The sequence below is a fragment of the Solea solea genome, chromosome 3 (genome assembly GCF_958295425.1).
Source record: "Solea solea chromosome 3, fSolSol10.1, whole genome shotgun sequence".
In the NCBI taxonomy this organism is placed as follows: domain Eukaryota; kingdom Metazoa; phylum Chordata; class Actinopteri; order Pleuronectiformes; family Soleidae; genus Solea; species Solea solea.
This window is the reverse complement of record NC_081136.1, coordinates 5,937,340-5,960,234: the sequence shown is the minus strand read 5'-3', so window position 1 is coordinate 5,960,234 and position 22,895 is coordinate 5,937,340. Positions and strand designations below refer to the sequence as shown.

The window sequence follows — 22,895 nt, the reverse complement described above, 5'->3', positions numbered from 1 at the left end:
ATTAACCCAGGATTCATGATGGAGCAAAGCAACAGGCAACAGGATACTGTAAAGATCCACAGCAGCTTTTAAGAAAAAAAGCCCACGGTGTAAAATATAAACGAGTGACATCTAGTTGTGAGTTTGTGGTATCGAAATCATTAGAGGATTTGTCATAGTCGGTTGTTCCTTAACCTTTAAGAGTTTTTTTTCTCCTGAATATAGTTTGTCATTGTGTGAATTGTTTGATTTGCCTTTGTTTTTTGCGTGATGGTTGTAAGGAAACACGACGTGTGAAGGCATTCAAAACGTCTGTATTTGTATGAGTTTACAAATAATGCAAATGTAACAAAACCACAGTAAAAACGCTCACACGAGCTCCTGCCGTCAGCAGAGAGGAAACACGACAACCGCAAACCTTTACACACAAACACGCACACATAAAAAAACCCACTTCTGACTTACTCTCTGTTTGTACTGAAATAAAAACATCCACCTCACATGTGTTTTCTTGTCATTTTCTCTTTGAGCAGATTTGACTTTTGTCCTGGGGTGAAGACAAATAATAATATCCTCATTACGAGGAAAATAAGTGACAACATTCCACGTTTATTTTCCCTAATTTCATAAAAATAGTCTCATGCAAATGTTCCTGTAAATGCTGGGAACACTGAAGTTAAATGCAGTAATAATAATAATAATAACAATACTAATAATAAAGGATTTAAAGCTCTGGTTTAAATACAGTCAGAGTAATGGCTTCTTGTGGCTGATAACATTTTAAATTAACCTAATAAATAGAGTTAAATGTGTGATTTATTTACTTTTTTCCTTTGCCTTGTTGGCACTTTCATGTCTACTGAAGATGCTGTCGTCAAATATTAGAAACGCTTCAGCATCGCACAGACGTACGTTTCCACTTTCAAAATAGAAATAAACAAAAAACAAAGCATATACACATAACACACGCAGTAACTGCACAAGTTAAAAAAAACCCAAGTTTTGGTTTTAACATATAATAAGGCAAATCTCACAGTGTTGTATTTAACAGTCAAAGCAGGTGGAGTTTTTTTTAGTTTTTTTTTTAAAATTTACTTACCATCCCAGTATAAAGGACAGGAGGTGTAGTACTCATTTCAGCCACAGGAGGGTGATGCGTAACCCTGGATACATTTTGCATTGACATCATTTATATTGTCTGTGTTTTGACATGCTTTGACACAGATTGAAAACATGGCTGCCTCTTAACGAAAGGCTCACCTCACAATATCTATTCCTGCTTAAGTCTACAATACTGTAAGAGTGCATTTACTGCTCCATCTTGACGTTAGACAGAGTTTTCCAACAGGAAACTGACATTTCTAAACCTCTCACTCGTCTGCACCAAATCCCACAGAGACAATCGGCATTTTTAGCTCACGGGGAAACAGGAGGCTGCTGGTCTACTCTGTTTTTGTTTCTGTAAGTTTGCGTCGCTAAGTCACAAAATAACACATTTTAAGTTAGTGATGGAGGCAACAGTAGAGCAACAACTCCTGTGTACTGTGAGGTAAAATCGCTGATTTTCTCTATGGACTTTGGTGCAGGAGAGCGAGCCGTTTACAAAGCGACAAAAACGCCAGGTTTCCAGTCGGACAAAGGGTCGTCCAGTGGCGAGATGAAGTGGCAAACATGTTTTTAAAATGCTGCTGATTTTAATTGTTAAGGGGCTAAAATCCGTTTTAATTGCCATGTTTCCCTCGTCAGTAACTCATACAAGAGTACTAGAAAAAAAACCTGAACTCTCTGAAGTCTCTTTAAGGACGGTCAGCCCTCTCTCTCTCTGCTCTGTCTTTGTCGTAACAGTGAGTCACTAAAAACACGGCACAGAAACGGCAAAGGCACACGCAGCTCTCGGAGCTTCTCCGCCTGAGCAAAGTCCAACGTCCTGTATGACTTTTTTTAACGGGCGACGACGTCAAATTTGTGGAAACTCACACTCCGCACTTCACCCACGCTGACCTGTCGTCAGACAATAAAACATTTTAAGAAGCTAAAAAAAAAGACAAAAACGCTCATCGACTCTGAGCCTGAACACATTCGTCAGAACCTCGCTCCTGTTTTGGACCATCCGCGTCTCCACTGTGTGGACAGTCTTGGCCTGATTGTCCTCTTACTGCTGACAGTGAGGAGACCAAACGTCACTGCTTTTTTCCTTTCTCAGACATGACTCGTGTCTCACTCTCATCACTGCATCACACACTTCTCCTTCTGCTGCTTGGCGTACTTTCTCCTCCGCTGCTCCAGGCCTCGCTCCAGGCGCTCGTCCTCCTCCAGAGCCCTGAGGACGAGAGGAAAGTAAGTCACAGGATGGACAAGACTGCTAAAAAAAAGTCATGACTAAATCTGTGTTTGAATTTCATTTTAAGGGCAAGTGTTTCCCTCTGAGCCCTGACCCTGAAAAATGGTGATTCACAAAAACCTGTTGGGAATAAAAAGATTCAGACTTGACAAGGAGGAAGTTGCAAATTCAATAATAAAAGAGTTGGCCCTACCACTGGATTAAAAATGGCAGAAAAACAGCATTTTTAGGCAAAGTTTCATGACTCATCCTCATTAGCTGACACTCCACTTTAGCTACACAATAAATAAAGACAAAAAAAATACAAAAAGGCTGAATTACGGGAAAAACATGTGAGGAAAAATGATAGGCCTTCGTAACTTCAGTTTATGAACTGTACATAAAATAATGCAATAGGTCTTTTGTTTATTTTAAACTGCAGACAAAGTGAAACTCATCATTTTTGGATAGCCTGCAAAATAACACGTCAGTCGGTTTCAGGAACAAAAGAGATGAGAATCAAACAAAACAACCTCTGCCTCGCGAATAAAACTTAACTGTACTGTACTTATGAATGAATGAATGAATGCGTGTCGCATGTGGCTTCATGAGTCGTCCAGCACAGTGAGTGAGTGAGTGCAGTGTGTCTCACCCTCTCTCTTTGGCGTCCATGTTCTGGACCAGCTCGTCCCTCTGGTTGACCAGCGACACCAGCTCCTGCAGCAGCAGCTGCTCCCTGCGTTTATGGGCCGGAGTTTTCTGCAACTCTGCACCACAGAGAGACAGAGAGACAACGACAAGAAAGCGATGAAGTGACGGACGACGATACGCACATTACGTTATCAGCCGCATTTGCGTCGTACCTTCCATCGCCATTATGTCTCTTAGCTCCTCGTTCAACAGCTCAAATCTTCTCTCCAAGTCTTGTTCGTCCAGTCTGTCGATCACAAGAGATTCATTTAAGGATTAAGAAGGTATGGTAGTTTTATCTTTTTGTTTTCAGAATTATCTGCCAAGCTTACAGTAGCTGCAGATGGTCCTGCCTCCTGATTAAAGCGTTCTTCTTGTTGACCAGCACAAACCACTCCTGAATCAGCCTCTCCTCCTCCACCTTGTCGCTACCTGCGAGAGCAAACGTCACTGTGAACACTCGCTGTGCGAAATCTCCTGTTACTGATTTATTCAATTCACTTTACATTACCTGTTTCCAGCAGTTGTCGGAGTTTCCTCTCGACCACGCCGGCTCTGGTGTCGATGTGGTTTTGTTCTGCTTCCAGAGCTTCCATCTGATTTAGAACATACTGGCTGGCGTCCTGGACACATGCATACACAAACGAACGGCAGTCAGTGACATAATCTTTGTTTATTCTAATCAATGCGTTGGAAATGGCACAAACAATTGTGTGACCAATGAGGAAGAATAACCCAAACACAACTGACCTGGCCCGGTGGTCTTCCCTCCTCGACTGCTGTCTCTGTTCTCTCTGCAAGTCAAATAAAAAACATTCATCACAGAAGAATCATTTCAAATTAACTACAATTTAGACAAAAAAAGGTTGATTTTATTGTGTAAGACTATTGATGACTTCACATTTTGACTAAAGAAACCATAGGGGGGCAGTATAGCAGCTGTCCATGCATCCATCATCAAGAACAAATTCTTAAAAAATGCAGATTTCATCTAGACCATGTAGATACATTGATAATGTGTTTTATAAATTAAGATATTTCTTTTAGAAAGACTTACATCATAAGGGAAAACCGTGAAAACGACATTTCATCAACCATTAAGTTAAAATAATGCATTTTTTTCATGCGAATTAAATAGTATATTTAAAAACAACACTTGTGCACATGCTGGAACATTTTTTTAACGTTAAATATGTACATGGTGGTTGTTGACACTGGATGTATGTGCAAAGTGTAGTTTGTTTTTATTCGTGGTAACTAAAGAAGAAGTTAAAAGGAGAACTTGCCTGTTTCTGACTTCCTCTGGCTGATTTCGCTGTCGTCTTGGCCCGCTATGGCTCCTTCTTCTATTGAGCCACTTCTCCGCTGTGACCTTCGTTTCTTGACCAGATCAGCATCTCTGATGTGAGAGAAACTTGACTTGGATAGGAAACCTGTTCTTGGCGGTGCCACAGGAGACTGAGTCCCGCCTGCCCCAGCAGCCTGGGACCGCTTAGTTCTCGGAGGTGGAACAACATCCTTGCTGGTTTTACTGTCCTCTGCAGTACCCGCAGCACCGTTTGTTTCCAGGCTGATACCCTCCTCCTGTAGCCTCTGGGCGCAGTAGCGGACAGTTGCCTCAGGGTCGTCTTGGTTGTCCCGCTCTCCTGCTAACGCATAGCTAGACTCGCTGCTGTCTTTCTCTATGTGGAGCACGCTGAGCTCCTGTCCTGTGAAATGAGTGCGGATCTGGTTGAGGTAGGTCATGACGATGAGGCGGTCGGGCACTGTTAGCATGACCATGTCGGAAGGTTCTATCAGCCTGGAAATGCCAAGTTCGGCAAAGCCGTCAAACGCCTGGGATGTGTACAAAAACAGAACGATTGGATTATATTGGGTGTTATCAACAAACACATGAAAGTAAAAATAATGGCATGTACAGGGGTAGTCATTTAAAGTCCTAAGAGGTCCAGATAGAGAAAATGTCCTCAAGCTGAGGTTGAGAACTTCATAAACTCAAGTAAGTGTAGCTTAGCAATTCCCTGACAACGACAATCAACATTTCCTGAACCTCTAGTACCGTAACGGAAATAGGTCTGCGTCCAAAAAGGATGGCATCTGGTACCGGATCTGGACTGGGGTCCACCTATTAAGTGCCCCTACAATACGATATGCTTTGTTAGTAATTCAATCATCAGATGACTTCATCACTCACCTTTTTGTTGTTGTGCTTGATGTCATACGGGTCCAACATTTCATAATTACTATACAAAGGGAGGGACAAAAAGATGAATAAACACATAACAAACAGTGTATGAAGTAACAACGTATCTAAAAGTGTTTCTTACATCATTTCTGGGTGGAAGTGATTTAATATGGCACAGAAGGCCAAGCCATTTCTCCACGAGGTGCTGAAGTTGGTGATCTTCAGCCCCTTGTGACCCTGTGTGACTTCTTGACACCATTCCAGGAGAGACTTGCTGGACGTCACTAGGCTGGGACTGCTCAATATGCTCTACAATGGGAAACACACTTCTATTATTCATCACAAGTATTTCTGAATCTGCTTCATGCACAAATATAGAGTATTTATTTACTCATGTGTTGTAAAGAATTAGAAGCATAAATCCGATGAGAGGCAGTTCTGTGTTCAGACATCCTATTTAGTGATTTTGGCCAGTATTGGGCAGATACTGATTGTGAGCAACATATCACCTCACCAGTTGTTAGGAGAGGAAATCAGTGCTGTTCTGAAAATAGCCTGTGACTGGAAAATAGACTGATTATTTCACAATAACGTGACAAGAAGCTAAAAGAGGCAAAGAAGCTCTTTGCAGTTGCCAGCTCCTTCATTCTTAACATAGTGACTGAACAAATTGCTAATACACAAATATGGTAAGCGTTGACAAGGTCTGACATACGTCTGAAGAGGCAGCACCATCTGCAGGTCTTTTTTGGGGTGTTGTTGGTGCACTTGTTTGGTGGAGGTCAGAAACTTGAGACTTGCTTTCATCGAGACAAGAACCGCTCAAACGCTTCTTGCCTCGGGGCACAGGTACGCGCTGGCCAGAAGATTCTTCTGTTCTCTCCCTTTGATGGAAAACATAAAGAGAAACAAAGGAAAGAAATAATAAACCATGGTGTTTCATTCACAACATGTATGTCCTGAAAAACCAAACACAGATCTTCCAAATGTTAACAATTACTGGAACAGTATTATATATTGTGAAATCAGTATATGGGGGATGAGCACATATTGCTATATACTATATATAAATGCAAAAAGTCAATCATCCTCTAAACTTACCCGTCATCTTCTACATAACCAGCAGCTACATCTACAGACACAAAGCAAAAGTCCAAATCTTCGTCTCTCATTTCCTTCCTTGAACATGTTATGATTGGTTCACTGTCTTTAGCATCTTCCACATGCAGCCAGTCATCCTGAGACGTTGCAGTAGTGGGAGCGAGACAATTATCGACCTCTGTTTGAAGGACTTTTTCCATGTCTTCCTGCTCAGATACCTTCTCAACCTTCTCTGTTGAAGTTGAACCGACAGGTTTATCCGTAAAAGTCCAGCCTTCAAAGATTTCATCCTGTGGCTTCTCAGTATCATCTAGAGAATCTGATTGAGGGAACTCTTCTTGCATTGCTGCTAGCACTGCCTGCTCCACATCTGATGCAACATCATTTTCACCTTGGGTGGCGACGAAACCTCCCTCCAAGATCACATTTAGATCTATTGACGTTGACAATTCATTTGTTTGTTTGCTAGGTTCAATTGTATCATCTGGGCATGTCTCAGATGATTCCAGGGGGATTTCATTTTCCACAGATGGAGTGCTATCTGAATAAGTTTGACTGAGACGTTTCTTGGTCCGAGGCACTGGAAGAGGCAAGCTTGACTGCTTGTTCTGTTGGGCTGTCTCACGACCAATCAAATTATCAGTTTGGTCTGATTCACCAGATGGTGGTGAGCCAGGAATTGTCATCTCGTCTGGGAAGGAATCACTGAGACGTTTCTTTATTCTTGGTTTTGGTACAGGCAAGCTTGAGTTTCCCATGGTCTTCTCAGAAATGGCCACATCCTCTAACTTGACACTACTTTCAGGACTTAATTTGCTTCTCCTCATCCTTACAACAGTCACTTCTTCTGTAGATGTGGAAGGCTGATGAACCAGAAGAGGAAGAAGAGGGTCTGAAATCGTTGAAAAACTGGATAAAGCACATTGCCTTTCCGCCAATTCCTCTGCCCCATGTGAAACTTGAGATGTTCTCTCCGTAGCCATGAAGTCATCTGGGAAGGAACCACTGAGGGGTTTCCTCAAACGAGGCCTTGGGATAGGTTGAGATGTTTGTTTGTCTCTTTCTGCCTCTATCTCTGGTGCATTTTCTGATTTCAGAGATGATGTTGTGATTATATGATGATGATGATGATGATCTGTCTTGGACTTTTCTGTATCACCCATTACACTACTGTCACCCAGGACTGGTTTTGTAATCTCCTTGGTTGTAACTTCTAAATCTTTGGCCATTGTTCCCTTGTCACTGAAAATGTTAAAATGCCTGCTTGGTGGAACTTTCTTTCCCGGTTTGGTAAGACGTATCTTCTTGATTATTGAGACAGGAGAAATTTGTTTAGCAGACGGTTTCTCTGGTTCTGGTTGTGATGTGATGGTGTCAGCACCCCTGTGTTTCTCCATGTCCTCTGTTCCTGCCTGAAGAGATGAACTCTGTTGAAGTAAATCTGTTTCTTGGTTTTCTATGGTTCTGTCTTTGCCCTCCTCAGGTTGTGAACTGATCATTTCAGTGGTTGTTTGACATGGTTTATCGACGTTCTGTAAAGGTTGGACAGGTTTTGACACATCAGTGCTTGGATCAGATGTATCCAACATAGGACTAACTTGTGATTTAAAATCTTGCTGGTTATCAGTTTTTTCTCTGGTGACATGGTCTTTTCTCCTTTGTGGTTTGCAGGGGGATGTTTTCTGTGGAGGATCAGGTGGCAAACTACTATCTCTTTTTTTAACACGAGGAGGAGGAGCAACATGCACGGATATTGGCACACATTCAGCTATCCTTTTCTGATCATGGTCACTTGTGGATGTTGCAGGAGTGTCAACACTTTCTTGGACATGATCACTCTGGGGGACAGCTGGAGTGATGTTCATGTCTCCTTTGTTTATGCTGTCAGATGGAAATAGGTCAGTGGTAAATTGGGTGGGAATCATCTCAGCAGAATCTTTCCTTAAAGACTGGGCAGCTTTAGTCAAATCATCATGTTTTTGTTTGCGATCTGGTGTTAAACTATCCTTCCTTCGAAGTGGTCGCATTGGAACAGTGTCTTTTTCCTTATCAGCTCCTTTGTGCAGAGGTTCTGGAAGTTTTCTCTTTGGCTGTCTTCCTCGTTGAAAAACAACCGGGTCCACTTGCGTTCCAGCTGGACTAAGTTTTTGATCATCAGAAGGTTTGACTAAGAGATCCTCTTTAAGTTTATTTTCACCTGCAAGTGACTCATTTGATGTAGGGTACATGTCAGTAGCAGACATTTCTTCCTTGCTTGTTTGTCCAAGGCTTAAGAAAAAGAGAGGGAAATGTTTAGAATCCACTGACCTTGACTTACATACAGTTGTACCATGCATGTCTTCAGCCCATTATAATCTACTTTTTCATAGTTGTGCTTTCCTTACGGTACATGTAAAAGCCTACCGTCAATAACATGACACAGCAGCACATACAGGACAAAAGACAAAGACACCTCTATTTACAAAACATTTAATAAAAAGCAATATTACCATTCCATATCACAATGCCAATCCATACAGCTACAACAAAGACTTGACCTGACAATTTCTTGAGTAGTAAGCTCTCATAAGCAGAGACACAGTGTTACAGTGAACAATGCAGGACGTGTACATCATCACACCATGCAACCAAACGTTTAGACAGGTCATTGTCTACAAACACTCACCCACTATTCAGCTGAGAAGAAGATGACACTGTTCTAATCTCATCACATTCTTCCTCTGTCTCGTATCTTGCTAACAAACTTTCGGAGTCTGTGAACTTTCTAACAGCATCCTCCCCTGTGATTGAACTCTCCCTTGAAAGAGATGCTTCTTGTCCCTCTAGTTGTTCACCATCTTCTTTTGATATTTCAGTAATATCTGCCTCCGTCAATGGGGGCCATTTCTTCATGCCAGCACATACTAAATACCCATCCTCGCTGTCGGTAGCTGATGATGGAGATGATGTTGATTGATCAGACACCAAGTTCCACATGTAAGGCTCAACACTTGCTGGATATTTAATGTCAGAGTCGGTGTCAGTGTCTTCGAACTGGCCCTCTGTCTTATGTATGGGAGTAGAACTGTCTGCAAAATGTAGAATAAACTCATCTGAAGTGATCTTGTCCTTCAGGTCCAGATATGAGATATCCTTGGGCTGGCGATCCTCTTCATTTAAAGTCGAGCTAGATGGCCCCAATATGGATACTACTGTTTCATAACTGTGAGAAATGGATAGTGGAATAAAAATAATGCTTTCAATCAACTTATACATGTAGGTACTACTGCAAGAAACCACCGAGGTTTGGAGATTGTGAAACAAAATTTGATTTGGTTTCCTAGATATCAAGCCAACTATATGAATTAAGACAAATTGACGATACAAAACTTGGATGTTTTGTAAAGTCCACTCCCAAAACCAAACAAACAGATTTTTAAAATATTTATGAGCTGGAGGATTAGTTATGGTTGATGCACACCATGTTACATGCACCATCAGTTGCAGACCAGTGTTACACTTACCCTTTATGGAAAGCACCAACAATAGTCTTTACTAATCCTGATGTCTCTTCCTCCTTTGCTGACAAAGAAGGTTCTCCCCGTTTTTCTTTTACTGTTCCCTCTGCCTCCAATACTTCCCAACCCAAGACTCCTACTGGCTCTGGTGTGTCCAGTGGTTTCTTCATTGTTTGGGTCTTCTCTGCTGTTATTCTGTCTAATAGCGATTCACTGCTGGCCAAAATATAAAATATTTCAAGGCATAATCCTCATACACAATGCCGCAACACAATAAGAAATGTAACAAAATACAGACTTCAGAGATACCAATACTGACCATGCACTCTGTAATGAAGTTAATAAAGCTAACGTTTACTAGTCCACACAGTCCATGTTAGACACGTACAGGATTGGTCACGTTCACAGCAAACAACACCAGAGCACCAGACTCTTGAACTTACCCATCGTTTACAGAGGGGTCTATGCTTTGCTTTGCAACACCTTCGAAATATTCCACTGCGATGGAAGTAAACAAAATAAAAATGTGAAAGAAATGTCAAAGAAAGATAATGTGGCCTATCGTTAAACTACAAATCTTACCAAGTTCAGTGCTTGGGCTTCCAACAGAAGTGGTGGGAATACCAGGAATGCCTGAGTCACATGGCTGAGTTGACTGTGCATGAGGCAATTCTGGTGATGTATGTTTTTCAGTAGAAGGCAGTGAAAATGCCTCTGTTTCTTTCACTGTTGGATTGAATTGCACAATGCTGGGGAAACCAGGACTTCGAGTCAAATGTGGACATGATGGAGCCATTGCTACCATTGATTTAATTTCCTCCAGTTCATGTGGCGCTGGGAGTTTTCCAACAACAAAAATCTTTTCACGCTGCTGCTTATCAAACAACTTTCTCTGTGTTGGCTGTGTTTGTATTTGTACATGTTCAATGCTGAGCATCCTTGCTGATGGAAAACCTGGGACACATGAGACACATGGGGCAGATGTGTATAAACTGACCATGTTTGGTGGCCTGCTTGCAACTTGAGCAGAAGGAAAGCCATCAAGTCTGGCCTCTTTTGGGCAGGATGTCACTAACATTAGCATGCTTTTCATGCTATGGCAACTAAGATGGTACTGGTCAGCAATTATATCTGCCCTCTTCTTCTGAGGTTCTTTCAAAATAGGGTTTGTTTCATTTAGCCATTCAGTGCTTTGGGTTGTTGTCATAGATGCAAATCCTTTGAGACTTGAAACAATGGAGCAGCAAGGCAAAAGATTTATCATATTGTGTTCAATGCAGGGTTTGATTTGAGGTGCAGAGGGGAACCCAGGGGTTCTGGAAACTTCTGGACAAGATGGTGCCAAGGCAAACATTGTCTTCACTGTCTCTCCATCTTGATATGGACTGTGTATTACAAAACGTGTCTTCTTTGGAAGCAAACTCCACAAAATTGGTCTATCAAAAAGCCATTGAAATTTAGAGGTCAGTTCATAGGATGCAAATCCTGGGAGTGAGCATGCTTTGGGACACATGGGTAGAAGACTCAGCATGTTGTATCGAGGGTAAGATGGAAAGCCTGGAATCGTTGATGCTCCTGGGCAAGAAGGAACCAAAGCTAGCATGTTCTGAGGGTTGTCTGTGTTTATTGGTGAGCTGTTAATGTTAAATATAACTTTCTTTTGAGGTCTGTGTATCAATGAATCCAGCTCAGCAACCCATTCTTTTTCCTCATCACCTTCAACAGATGAAAATCCAGATATGGTAGAAAATGGAGGGCACAAAGGAAGGAGGTTGACCATATTTAGGCCATAAAACACCATTTTTGGATTTGGGATACATGGGAAACCAGGAATACTTGACACTTTTGGGCACATTGGTACAAGAGAAACCATACCCCTCTTGACACTTTTGTTGTAGTTTGATGTGTCAAATATGACCCCCTTTGTTGGTGGCCTCTCCAACAATGACTCATTTTCTGCAACCCATTGTACACTAATATCTCCAACAAGTGATGGGAATCCAGATATTCTTGAGACTTGACAGCACAGTGAAGAAAGACTAATAATATCTCCTAGAAAATACACACTTTGAGGATTTGGATGAGAGGGGAATCCTGGCGTTTGCGGTGCTTTTGCACAGGATGGTAAAAGGGAGACCATAGCTTTAATTGCTCTCTTGTCTAGTTCATATTGGCCAGTCAGGGACACCTGCTTTTCTTTAGTTCTAGCCTCAAGCAATGGCTCCTTGCTAACTGTCCACTCTTTGGAATAATGCAATGCTGGAAATCCTGGTATTTGAGACACTTTTGAGCAGGAGCATGAAAGACTGACCATATTTGTCATGTCATTACTTACAGCTGGGCAAGATGGAAGGAGAGTGATGCTTGCAGATTTATCACTGATTTCTAGAGGTTCCAGAACAGATGGATAAGAATGAATACTAGCCTCTTTTGGCAAATTTGCGGCTAAAGCTGACATGGTCTTCATTTCTTCATAGTGAGGTCTATCTTCAACCATGGGTCCAACTTGTTTGTGTTCTGAATCCCAACTTAACTGATGATTCATTAATGATGGAAAACCCTCAACACAGGAGCTTTTTGGAGAAGAGCTTGCCAGACTTATCATATCTGATACATTTAATACTATCTTAGTTTGTGGGTAGGGTATGGAACAATACTTTATTTTTGTAATAAAAAGTGGTTCCTCTTGGAATACCCATGATCTGTTTTTGGCTTCACTGACAGATGGCAAGCCAGGTATACTGGATACACATGGACAACACATGTTTACCATACTTGTTCCATGAAAACCTAAACTGTGGTGTGATAAAGAAGGAAATCCAGGATTTCTGGTCTCTCCGGGACATGATGGTACCAGTAAAACCATTTCTTTCTTGTTCTTTTCATCCTCGTCTGATGCAAAATGTGGAAATGTTTTCTTCATTTTTGATTCTTCCTGCCAGATTGGCTCATGATTAATTAACCAATGTGTTTCTTTTACGAGTAATTTAGATGGCATACCAGCAATGTTTGTCATATCGGGACAGGTTTCCATTAAAGGGGATTGGTTGTTCTTAATTTCAGTCCTAATGTCAAATGGTACACATTGTGCACTGAGGTGGGATTTATTATCAGCTATTTGTTCTACTGGCTCCTCCTGCCCTTTAAAACCAAGAGCATGTTCATCGGTTGGAATTTCTATTTTCTTATTCCTTGTAGACTCACTGTCCAATAGGCAATGGTTAATTGCTCTAGCTGTTGCAGGGGATTCACAAATGTCACTCACAGGTTGGAATACTGGGAATGGATCTACTATCCCAGTCTCTGTCTTCATTTCATTATGACTGTCCAATATCTTCGCAATACCAGGGAATAATGGAATGTCACTGACAACTTCTCTCAATACTTCTGGTTCTTCTTCTGTTGCATTTTTGTTTGTTTCTGTAGTCCCCTCTGGCAGCTCCTCACATAATAAAGTTGCGTTTGTAAGATGTTTTTCTAACTTCTGCTCAGTATTATTTATTTGGATCTGGGGAAGGGGTTGTACTGCATCTGCAACATCTGGGTATGATGGCTGCAGTGAAACCACATTTGGAGGTCTAAAAAGAAGGTAAATACAAAGTTATAGTAGTAGGTAGTATACTGTAGGAATCTTCCAAATATAAATTTAGCCAACAGTGTAATATACAGATACAATATATTTGAATTAATCGGTGAGAATTTTATCAATGCAAGTACAACAAATGTACAATATGCACAGATTTTTCAAACAGATATTTAAGTTTCATGCACTATACCTAAAAGCTGCAAGCAAACGCAATCATGCCACACCATTTTCTAAGTCAGAATCAATTACTACTTTATGCCAGTCAGTCATGTAAAGCCACTGTTAATGCTGGGTTAAAAAACAACCTTATATCAAGTCCTTCACAGCATATTCCTATAATGCTCTGAATTTACCACATTTGCTGTTAACACAAAGCTCAAAATTAAATTGGAATGGTATCTATGACCTCCAATAATTTGTAAGAAAAAAAAAAAAGAAATTCTATGAGCTCTTCAACAACAATCAAATGTTTCTTAAATCAAGCACAACAACTTGACTTTGGATATTATAAACTAAATCCCACAATTACACATAAATCAATTGAACATGAACATAAGCCATGTATAACTCTCTCTCACATTTACATTCACTTTCAAATGTACTGAATATGCCCCTGGTCCAGAATGTAATAGTGACTGGAAATGACTTCCCCTACATAATAATGAAAGATGTTCAGCAGTCTCTGTTTCATTAGAACTATTACGTCGCTCCTTGTACATGGATCACTTTGACAATTGACAAGAAGGACAAATCCGTGCAAGCTTGGTAAATTCTTCACAACTCACAACCTCCACAGTTCACACGCATAACAGATGCAGTTTTATTTGCCATTAAAAGTCAGTCAGGTGGTGCTAAGTCACACCACATCATGTCACTGCATCACTGTGCAAACCAAGGCGACCCACCTCTGTGTTACACTCAAAAACAGTGGCATGTCAGGAACAGAGTGCCACATTCTGCAATGCAAGTTTCTGAAAACAGAAAATGTTTTTTTTTGAAAAAGGAACGTGCTGACACCAAAGACAAAATTCCATCTCCTATTTCCAACCCACTCACCCTTTTTCTAGTAGGGCTAAATGACTGTCCTCACTCCGAAAGCCCAGTTCATCTTCATGCATCTCTAAAGGTGAGCAAACATCCAGTGTTTTCATGGTAGCAAGATCTAATCGGGGTGGAATGGTCTCCTCGCACAGCCTCGATAATCCATTAAATCCAGAAGATTGATGATCCAAAACTGATCTTTCTACTGGCCACCTTTCTTCTGACTGGTGCATATGTGTTGATGGCAACCCAAAAACAGAAGCTTTCTTTGGGCAAGACGGCACAATATTCACCATGTTTGGAAGCCAGTTCGTGTCAACTGGTGGACAAGAAAGCTCAAGGGAAAGGACAGCTTTCATTCTATCTTTGTGAGGACACTGGTATCGACAGCATCTTTGCTTCTTTATCATCACAATGGGCCAGCTCTTTACTTTAGAATCAGAAACCACTGCAGCTCTTGAGGGGAGACCAATGATGCTTGACTTTGTCGGGCAACATGGAGTCATTTGTATTGAAGTTTGTGTTTTTTCTACAGTGGCAACAACAGCTTGGGTTTGTGCAGTAGATGGAAAACCAGGATTCATGGCTTGTTGTGGACATGATGGAAGCATGGTCAGCATTACTTCTCTTTCCTTGGATAGAATTTCCCTAACTGTACAATCTTGGTAAATAACTTCATATTGTCTATTAAATGGAAGTTTCCAAACCGCATCTGTGTCCACATACCAGCAATCAAACTCTTTAATTCTATTCTGAGCAGGTAGTCCTGGAACTCTACTGTACTTTGGGAACGTGGGAAATGATCTTAACATGCAAGTATCCTCTTTCGTTAAAATTTCAACTGGCCTCTCTCCTAACTTAGATGGAATTCCAGTAATATTAGAGTGTTTGGGGCAGGATGGCAACATGGATACCATTATTCGAACCACTCCTTGCTCTACAAAATTCATCATATGGTCAGATATTGCTGAACCGCCCAGGTTTATTATTGTCTTTTTCCACATTGGTCTTTGGTCTATACTCCATTTTACTGCATCGGACTCATTGTGGAATCTAGATGGCATTCCACAAACTCTAGAATGTCTTGGGCAAGTAGGCAGCAGACTTCCAACACTTGCCATACCTGCCAACATTTGACTTTGCATTGATGGAAAGCCGGGCGAATGAGCTGTCCATGGGCAGGAGGGCAATATGGAGACCATGGATATGTCACACACCCCATCTTGACTGCAACCCTCAGAATATAACTTGAATGCAGACTTCTTTCTTGGGTGAAACAACCACTCAAACCTGATTCTATCATCTAAACTTGAATCATCAGGAAAAGCTGAAACATGTGACTGATGAAGGGACGGCATTCCAGGAATCCTAGACTCCCTTGGAAGCAGTAATTTCACCATATCCAGAGTAGTGAAAGTCTGAGTTAGAGCAGAGGGAAACCCAGGAATGCAAACCTTCATAGGGCAAGAGGGTAACATTGTACTCATTCTTTGAACAGTGTTCTTATCAAACCCTGAAGCTGAATTAAGAATTTGCACTTCCCTTTTTATAAACGGACTCTCCCACCCAAAACTTTTTAAAGAAAACCAATCTTTGCAACTAGAGAAACCATAGTTTTGTGTGGTCTTTGAAGGCAAACCAGGGACTGGACTATGTCTGGGGCATGAGGGCAATATATTGACCATACAAGGTTCTTGTTGTGGAGCAGAAGGTAAGCCATAAACACTGGATTTTTGTGGGCAACACATTAACAAATGCACCATTCTACCATCTTTAATGGTTTCTGTATCTTTTGGTAGCCACTGAACAATACAATGTTGTATGCTCTTTTGTGGTTTCTTATTAATTAATCTCCTCAATACATGCCAATCTTGGTTCTGAGAAGTGATTTGATCTCGAGATGGCATACCGGGAGTTTGGGCAAGTTTAGGGCATGTATATACAAGAATAGGAAATGTAGGTGGTATAGTGGGCATGCTCACATGGCATGATATATCTTGAATCGGCTTTGCTAACATGATATCCCGATTAATAACCAAACCTTCATCTGGAGTACTAACCGGCTCTTTAGAGTGTAAACCAGGATCTTGCTTCGGTGCAAATGGAACACAGGGTACACTTGCTTCTTTATGTGGTACACAGGGAAAACCTGGAATGATTGCCTTACTGGGACAAGATGGTAACATATTTATCATATTCAGATTCAGGTGGCCTATATCCTGAAATGACTTTTCATGAGCCAAAATAGGATTACTTCTCATTGGTCTTTCTGATATTAATTCCCTAAAACTATTCCAGCTACCATCATATTCCACAATTCCTTGTCTAAATGGCATGCCTGCAATCATTGTCTGTTTGGGGCATGTAGGGAGGCTATCGACCATACTTGGAGTTTTGCAAGCCTTTTGCAATGGCACAGATGGAAAACCGGGAATACTGGCTTTTCTAGAACATGTTGGCAACATGGCCACCATGACCTTTATCATATCTGTGTCACGGATATCTTGTTCCTGGACACAGGACTTGTATAAAACAAATGGTTCTTTCATCTGTAACTTGTTTGCCCACAGAGAACCTCTGTTCCAAACATTCTTTTCGTATCCAGTTCCTGGTCTAATTGAAGCTAAACCTGGAACACTGCAAACTTGAGGGCATGTGGGTAAAAACTGAGCCATGTTTGGTTCCTGTTTTGAAGCAGATGGGAATCCAGGGATACTGGCAGACTTTGAGCATGATGGTGTCATGTCCACCATTTTAGCTATTCCAACAGTCTCCTCACGAGTGGGATTAAAATAATCCAAATACAACAGTAATTGCAACCTCTTGCTGGATAACCTCTGGAAAAATAACCTGCTATCATCAGGCCAAACTGTAACTTGTGACTGATATATCGTAGACATCCCAGGAATCTTGGAATATTGTGAACAACACAACACTATCTCAGTCATACATGGTTCTCTTCCTTCAACTGGGACATCAGGCTGTTCATTGGATGGTAAATGAGAAACAGAACCCTCTTTTGGAAACAGTGGACCAAGTTCAACCTTAGATATGTATACAGACTTTTCATCTATGCAGAGTGCAGGGTTTGTTAACACAACCTCCTCTACTACTCTTACATCTCTTTCACACAATGGCCTCATATTCCTTGACCGTGTGCAACTTTTCGCTCTCATTTCCTCTTGAAGATGTCCTGACTCCAAACTATGGGCCACAAGGCTATTAGTTGAAGACAATGCTAAATTTACACCCGACTCTTCTCTCTGATTTGAAAAATTATTTGTTGAGGTCTGCTGCCCAGAGAGAAATTCCAAATGAGAGCTTAGTCCCAATGTGTCATTGTCTGAGGAAGCTATTTTGCACGAGATTTTCTCATCCACAAATGGTACTGAAAGAGCAGGGCCGATACTTGGTGCATCGCTTTGTGGTTTCTCCAACCGAGAGATTGCTGAGATGGGCTGTTTTCCAGACTGAGCTTCAGGCACTGTGTTCATCGCCATTGGAGAAATGGTAGAATTGGTGTTGCTGAGACAATGCAAGGCTGACAAGCTCTCATTTCTGAAGAAGCAGAATACACCAAAGATTGATGTCAGAAGCAAGGTTTTCATAGACCCTTAGATGTATTTACAGGACTACAGAATTGATAGGCATTAACTGACACAACATCATGCCACACTTACCGCAAATCCACAGTTACGGCTTCTTTTTTGTAGAACGCTCCTACCCTTGATATTGGTCTTATATCAGAAGGTGAAGCAGTTTGAGGCAAATGCGACAAAGATTCCTGAACAGGTTCAGATTGGGCTACTGGATTCCCTAACTGAATGGACATCTCAGACATGTGACTGCTGGCTGGAACCAGAACTGAATCCATAACTGAAGCGGAAGTTGTATCACGAAAGTCAACGCTTTGCTTAGATCCAGAGTTGTTTGGGGAAATTGCTGGCTGGACTTTGGCAAATGCCCTTGTCATCCTTGAGTCTGCCTGATCCATCTGTGTTTTCAGCATCTCAAAACTACTTGGCTCTGTGGCTACGGGAGATCTGGGACTAGAGGTCAGAAGTGACGCCATACTCTTAGGTCTGAGGGGTAAACAGACATAATGATGTAAGGAAAGTCTCCACTGCAGGAATGCAGTAATACCCAATAGCCATAATCACAAACTTTTGCTCCAACACCAAACAAGCCAGCAATGTAAAATGGAGCTACAACATTTTATACAGGAAAAACATACTGCAGCATACTCAAACCAGACACTGAACCAAAAAACATTTAGTCATAAGTGACAACCAGGTTCTGGCAAAGCAGCAGAGACATTTTAACGGGACTTTTAAAAATACCATATGTGAAGCAAAGAACATTTTATTTGTAGCCAAATAAGAAATGCAGTGATAATTTGTGCGGCTTTGAAACACTGCCATAAGATTAAAGGCAGGGGAAGCTGCTTAATAGAGGACAATGGGATCTTGCTTCATGGGATTTTAAAGGAAATATTTATGGCAATTCTGACCATTGGTGCATTCCATCATTCCGCAAAGCATTTTCAAGCCAAACAAACGGAGTTTGTTTGTGAGCTGAAGACAGAAAACACTTTTCAAGTTTTTCAAGATGGCTGCAACTGCCTGTCTCTGCTCAAAAACACCCTACACTTGAAATATAATGCACATTTTAAATCTTCCTTAAGTCATCCTTTGAAATGTTGCTTTCATTGAACCTTTAATATATTTTCTGTCTTGATGATTACAAGCAAAGCTTGACAGATGAGTTTGATGTGGCCAAGTTTTATGTCTGAACTCAGCTTTGGTCTACTGTGGGTGTTTTAATAACGTTGGATTGAAATAAAACAGGGGAAAAAAGAATACTTGCTGTCTTTCTCCTCGTCTTTGAAGATCTACCTACATCTAATATATTAATTCTTCAAAGGAATTTTATTTGTCACTGCCAAACCTGATATACATTTAAATTAAATAAATGCCTTTGTGAAGGATTGATGTTTTTATTTTGTTTAAAAGGTAATTTACAAATGAGTTAATCAGTTAATTTTCTTACTTTTTCAGTGAAGACAATCCATGCAGCACTCTCTTAAATCGTTTTGAAACTCATTTGACGCAACAAATGTTTTTTTGTGCCATGCCAACCACACCAGCCACGATTGGGCAGCCTGTCATATGTACTCACCCTGCAGATGTCTTAATGACTTCAATTCCAAAAGACATGTCTCTTTTTCTTTCTGAAGTCCTGGATGGCTCTGGCCTTGATGGTGATCTTGGATCAGGGGCTGAACAACAACACAATATTAAGACAGCAATTTACTGTATGTATCATCACTACTTTTAAAATTAATTTACTTAAATCTATGTTCATGCTTACTTGTAGATGTTGTGCACTGGTTGTCCTCTTCACTCAGCGTGCTCAACTGCCTTTTGAATTCTAAAAGGAAAGAAAACATGGACAAAATAACCACCCGTTTTTAAATGAAAACAACCAGTAGGGGGAGTCATTGCACATTGGATGTATTGAGTGATGCAGGAACATGATGTCTCTTGCTCCTTTCTCATCTTGTACCTGTATCTTGGACACTGGGGTAGACTATTGCAGTTTGGGGTGTATGAGGAAGAGGAGGAGACCCAGAGAGAAAAAGAACAGAGGAAGGCTTTGGAGGAGGTGTAGGTTCTATTATAGAGGTGACCTGAGGTCTCCAGGAAGGAACAAATCCAAACCCTCCTTGAGGTTTCTGTTCCAAAGTCTGAGAGGATGACGCTGACACAGAGGAAAGGTAGGAAAGATACGAAGGAGGGGAAGAAAGAGGACAGGACAGAAAGAATATAGAAGTAATGTCAGTAAGGCAAGTTTTGAGGATCTTTTCAGTGGACATTTTCTCTAGTGTTAGTTCTCAGAGGGGACAAAAGTTAAACAACAAGTTTGCAGTTAAAGGTTGTGGGACAGAAATAGGACAGAGGAAGAAGCGGTTAAATCAACACATTCAGTTATTACACAAGTCTCAAATAAATATCATTATTTAAATATGTAAGCTCTGCTGCGGCTTCAATTCAAAAACACACACACAAACAGAGAGACGTGCAGTTTCTTTTGTGTTTGTTGATAAAACCGTCAAAATTGATTATTTTTTCTTGTACACACCGAAAAGTAAATTGCTTTTGAAAAAAAACACACAAAATAGTGTAAACAAGCCAATTTCAACATGAGGCTGACATATTTTCATACCATAGACACGTGGGGACATTTGTTTATGTAAAGTATTTAGCAATTGGCGGCGGCTGTGTATTAGAAAACAGAGCCGGGTGCTGTTGAACCACAAGTTTGGTGGTTAAATGGCAAGTGTTTTGGGTTTGTCATCATGTTTATTGTTTTATTTTGTTGTTATTTTGCAAAGCACTTTGTAACCTTGTTTTGAAAAATGCTATTTAAATAATGCTATTATAGAGTCAATAAGCAGGGAGTAAAGCTCCATGATAGTGATCATAGAAGTCAGAGTCAGAGAACAGACTAAAAAAAGGAAGCTCAGGCAGTGTCTGTTATGGATGATGGCAGGCATGAGTTAGGTTATAGGTAAAGCAGCATTACATGGCATCTCTATTCTCTGCTTTTTCTGCTCCACTGCAGACTCTCCGGGATCACTGGCCGAGAGATGCAGGAACTTAGGGGAGAACTTTGTCTGCGCTAGAGGGGCCTGAGATTTAGGAGGCCTCCATTCACTCTGCCACGGCGCTGGAAAAGAGAGGAAGGAGAAACAAAAACATGGCAGGACAGAGGAACAGGTTTGTGAAATAAAAACCTGTGACGTACACAGGGCCTACACTGTGAGAGGGCTGGGTCATACTGTCAGCTTTCTGGGTCCGTAGAGTGCCTGTTCATTGCAAAACTGGCAGATCACTTACTTAGGACACTAGTTTGCGCGGCGGTACCAACTTTAGGGGTGTTTGGATACGAAATTCAAGAGATATCGGCAGAAAAGGGTTGCTTCCGCTCTTGTGCATGTCTAGGTGCAGTAGCAGTTAGGAATGAGCTATCTCAGACCCAGTCTGGCCAAAACAACTGGAACATTTTTTAATACGAAACGATCAATAAACCCAAAATATGGTGGAAATGCTTCACTAGACTTGGTTAAGTTGTTTAAAATTCAAGCTTGTGCTAATGATGGTGGAATCGTGCCAGACAATGGACCAGCCGACCTCCTTGCATGCCATCAAGTTGGTGTCCATGGTTAACTGTTTTCTTCATTGTCTCTTTATTATAAATAGAAGAGTATGGCACAAAATGGCCACAAAATGGAGGTGCTTCTGTGTGTACACAAAGGGTCAGAGACGCAGAGAGTATGACCCAGGCCTATTTCTCTCCCTGTACCTGTCTCTGGGGCAGTTGGCAGACTAGTAGGTCTGGTGAGGGTTGAGCCGGGGTCCCCCAGAGAGGTGGGGCATATATTGGGCTGTCTGGGTGCAGAAGGTGGTGGAGGTACAACAGAGAAGGAGCTGGGAGGAACTGATGAGGAGGAGGCGGAGGAGACAGAAGAAACGGAGGGAACACTCTGCGCTCTCCACATATTAGGTTGCGCTGAGAGAGGAAGACGGGAACAGCGGCAGACAAATCAGGCCCTTATCCAATTCAATCAATTTTATCTTTTCTTTTCTTTTCAAAAGAACTCTAAATGGTGTAGTATATACTGTATATGCCAGGTCGGTGTGTGACGCTGTAACGCTGCCACAGAAATACACAGAAAACAGAAAATGTGAAGATTATGCATTAATGGTGTGTTCCAGTTCTAGTTAGAAGTTGGAATTTTCAAGTTGAGGGGAAATTTAATCAACAGGACCACCACCCTCAGGTTGGATATTCTGACTTTGAAAGACAGCCACTCGTACAAACACTGATACCTATACTGTTATACTGTTAACTTACTGTTAACCACTTCTGTGGCTAGTCCGAGATACTTTTGCGTACATGTTTTTTCCAACTTCTCAACTGGAAATAATCAACTTGGAGGTGTCCAACTCCGACCTAAGACTTGTGATGTAAATGGAAGCTTGAGCGGAGGACATGGGATCTTGCTCAGCATTCTGTGTGGATAAAAAGCTAAAACAATGCAAGACCTCTGCGGATTCTCCCATACTTGTTCTCAGGTGTATGAGCCCTAAGATAGCAAAACAGTGAGGTAAGAAGCATTCCAAAGCTAATACTGCATCAAAACTAAAGTTGTGGATTAATAATCCACTATAAAGATATATTTTTTTCCTGCTGCCTGACTGTTAAGTGACAATTATCATACCCTACATACACTGTATATAAAGAGTAAACAACAGAAGTAGTTCCTGAACTAAACTGGTTTTACAGCTTTCTAACTGGAAATTCAAGCCGGGGTAAAACAAACAAACAAACTGAGAGCTTTCACTGTCTACAGAAGTAACAGTAATTATAAAGGAACACCAGACTCAAAGTACCCAACCAAAAAGAAACGCTAAACCAAAAAGTGTTCACTAT

The 22,895-nt window shown here is 41.2% G+C and overlaps 1 protein-coding gene across 1 annotated transcript in view; it reads right to left on the bottom strand.

Annotated features, from left to right (window-relative positions):
- Window positions 1–273: 273 nt before the first annotated feature.
- Window positions 274–22,895, bottom strand: part of ehbp1l1a (EH domain binding protein 1-like 1a) — a 58,447-nt gene continuing 35,825 nt past the window's right edge. The window contains exons 11-30 of the mRNA XM_058623799.1: window positions 21,765–21,971; window positions 20,985–21,128; window positions 19,965–20,159; window positions 19,770–19,829; window positions 19,578–19,677; window positions 10,355–13,350; window positions 10,216–10,270; window positions 9,779–9,988; window positions 8,941–9,477; window positions 6,276–8,543; window positions 5,890–6,058; window positions 5,317–5,483; window positions 5,184–5,232; window positions 4,276–4,825; window positions 3,740–3,783; window positions 3,501–3,612; window positions 3,322–3,421; window positions 3,163–3,236; window positions 2,952–3,066; window positions 274–2,299 (exon numbers count right to left, since the gene is read on the bottom strand). Coding sequence (XP_058479782.1) covers window positions 2,206–2,299; window positions 2,952–3,066; window positions 3,163–3,236; window positions 3,322–3,421; window positions 3,501–3,612; window positions 3,740–3,783; window positions 4,276–4,825; window positions 5,184–5,232; window positions 5,317–5,483; window positions 5,890–6,058; window positions 6,276–8,543; window positions 8,941–9,477; window positions 9,779–9,988; window positions 10,216–10,270; window positions 10,355–13,350; window positions 19,578–19,677; window positions 19,770–19,829; window positions 19,965–20,159; window positions 20,985–21,128; window positions 21,765–21,971 — 8,246 coding nt within the window. The 3' untranslated portion in view covers window positions 274–2,205. The remainder of the gene's footprint in view (window positions 2,300–2,951; window positions 3,067–3,162; window positions 3,237–3,321; window positions 3,422–3,500; window positions 3,613–3,739; window positions 3,784–4,275; window positions 4,826–5,183; window positions 5,233–5,316; window positions 5,484–5,889; window positions 6,059–6,275; window positions 8,544–8,940; window positions 9,478–9,778; window positions 9,989–10,215; window positions 10,271–10,354; window positions 13,351–19,577; window positions 19,678–19,769; window positions 19,830–19,964; window positions 20,160–20,984; window positions 21,129–21,764; window positions 21,972–22,895) is intronic.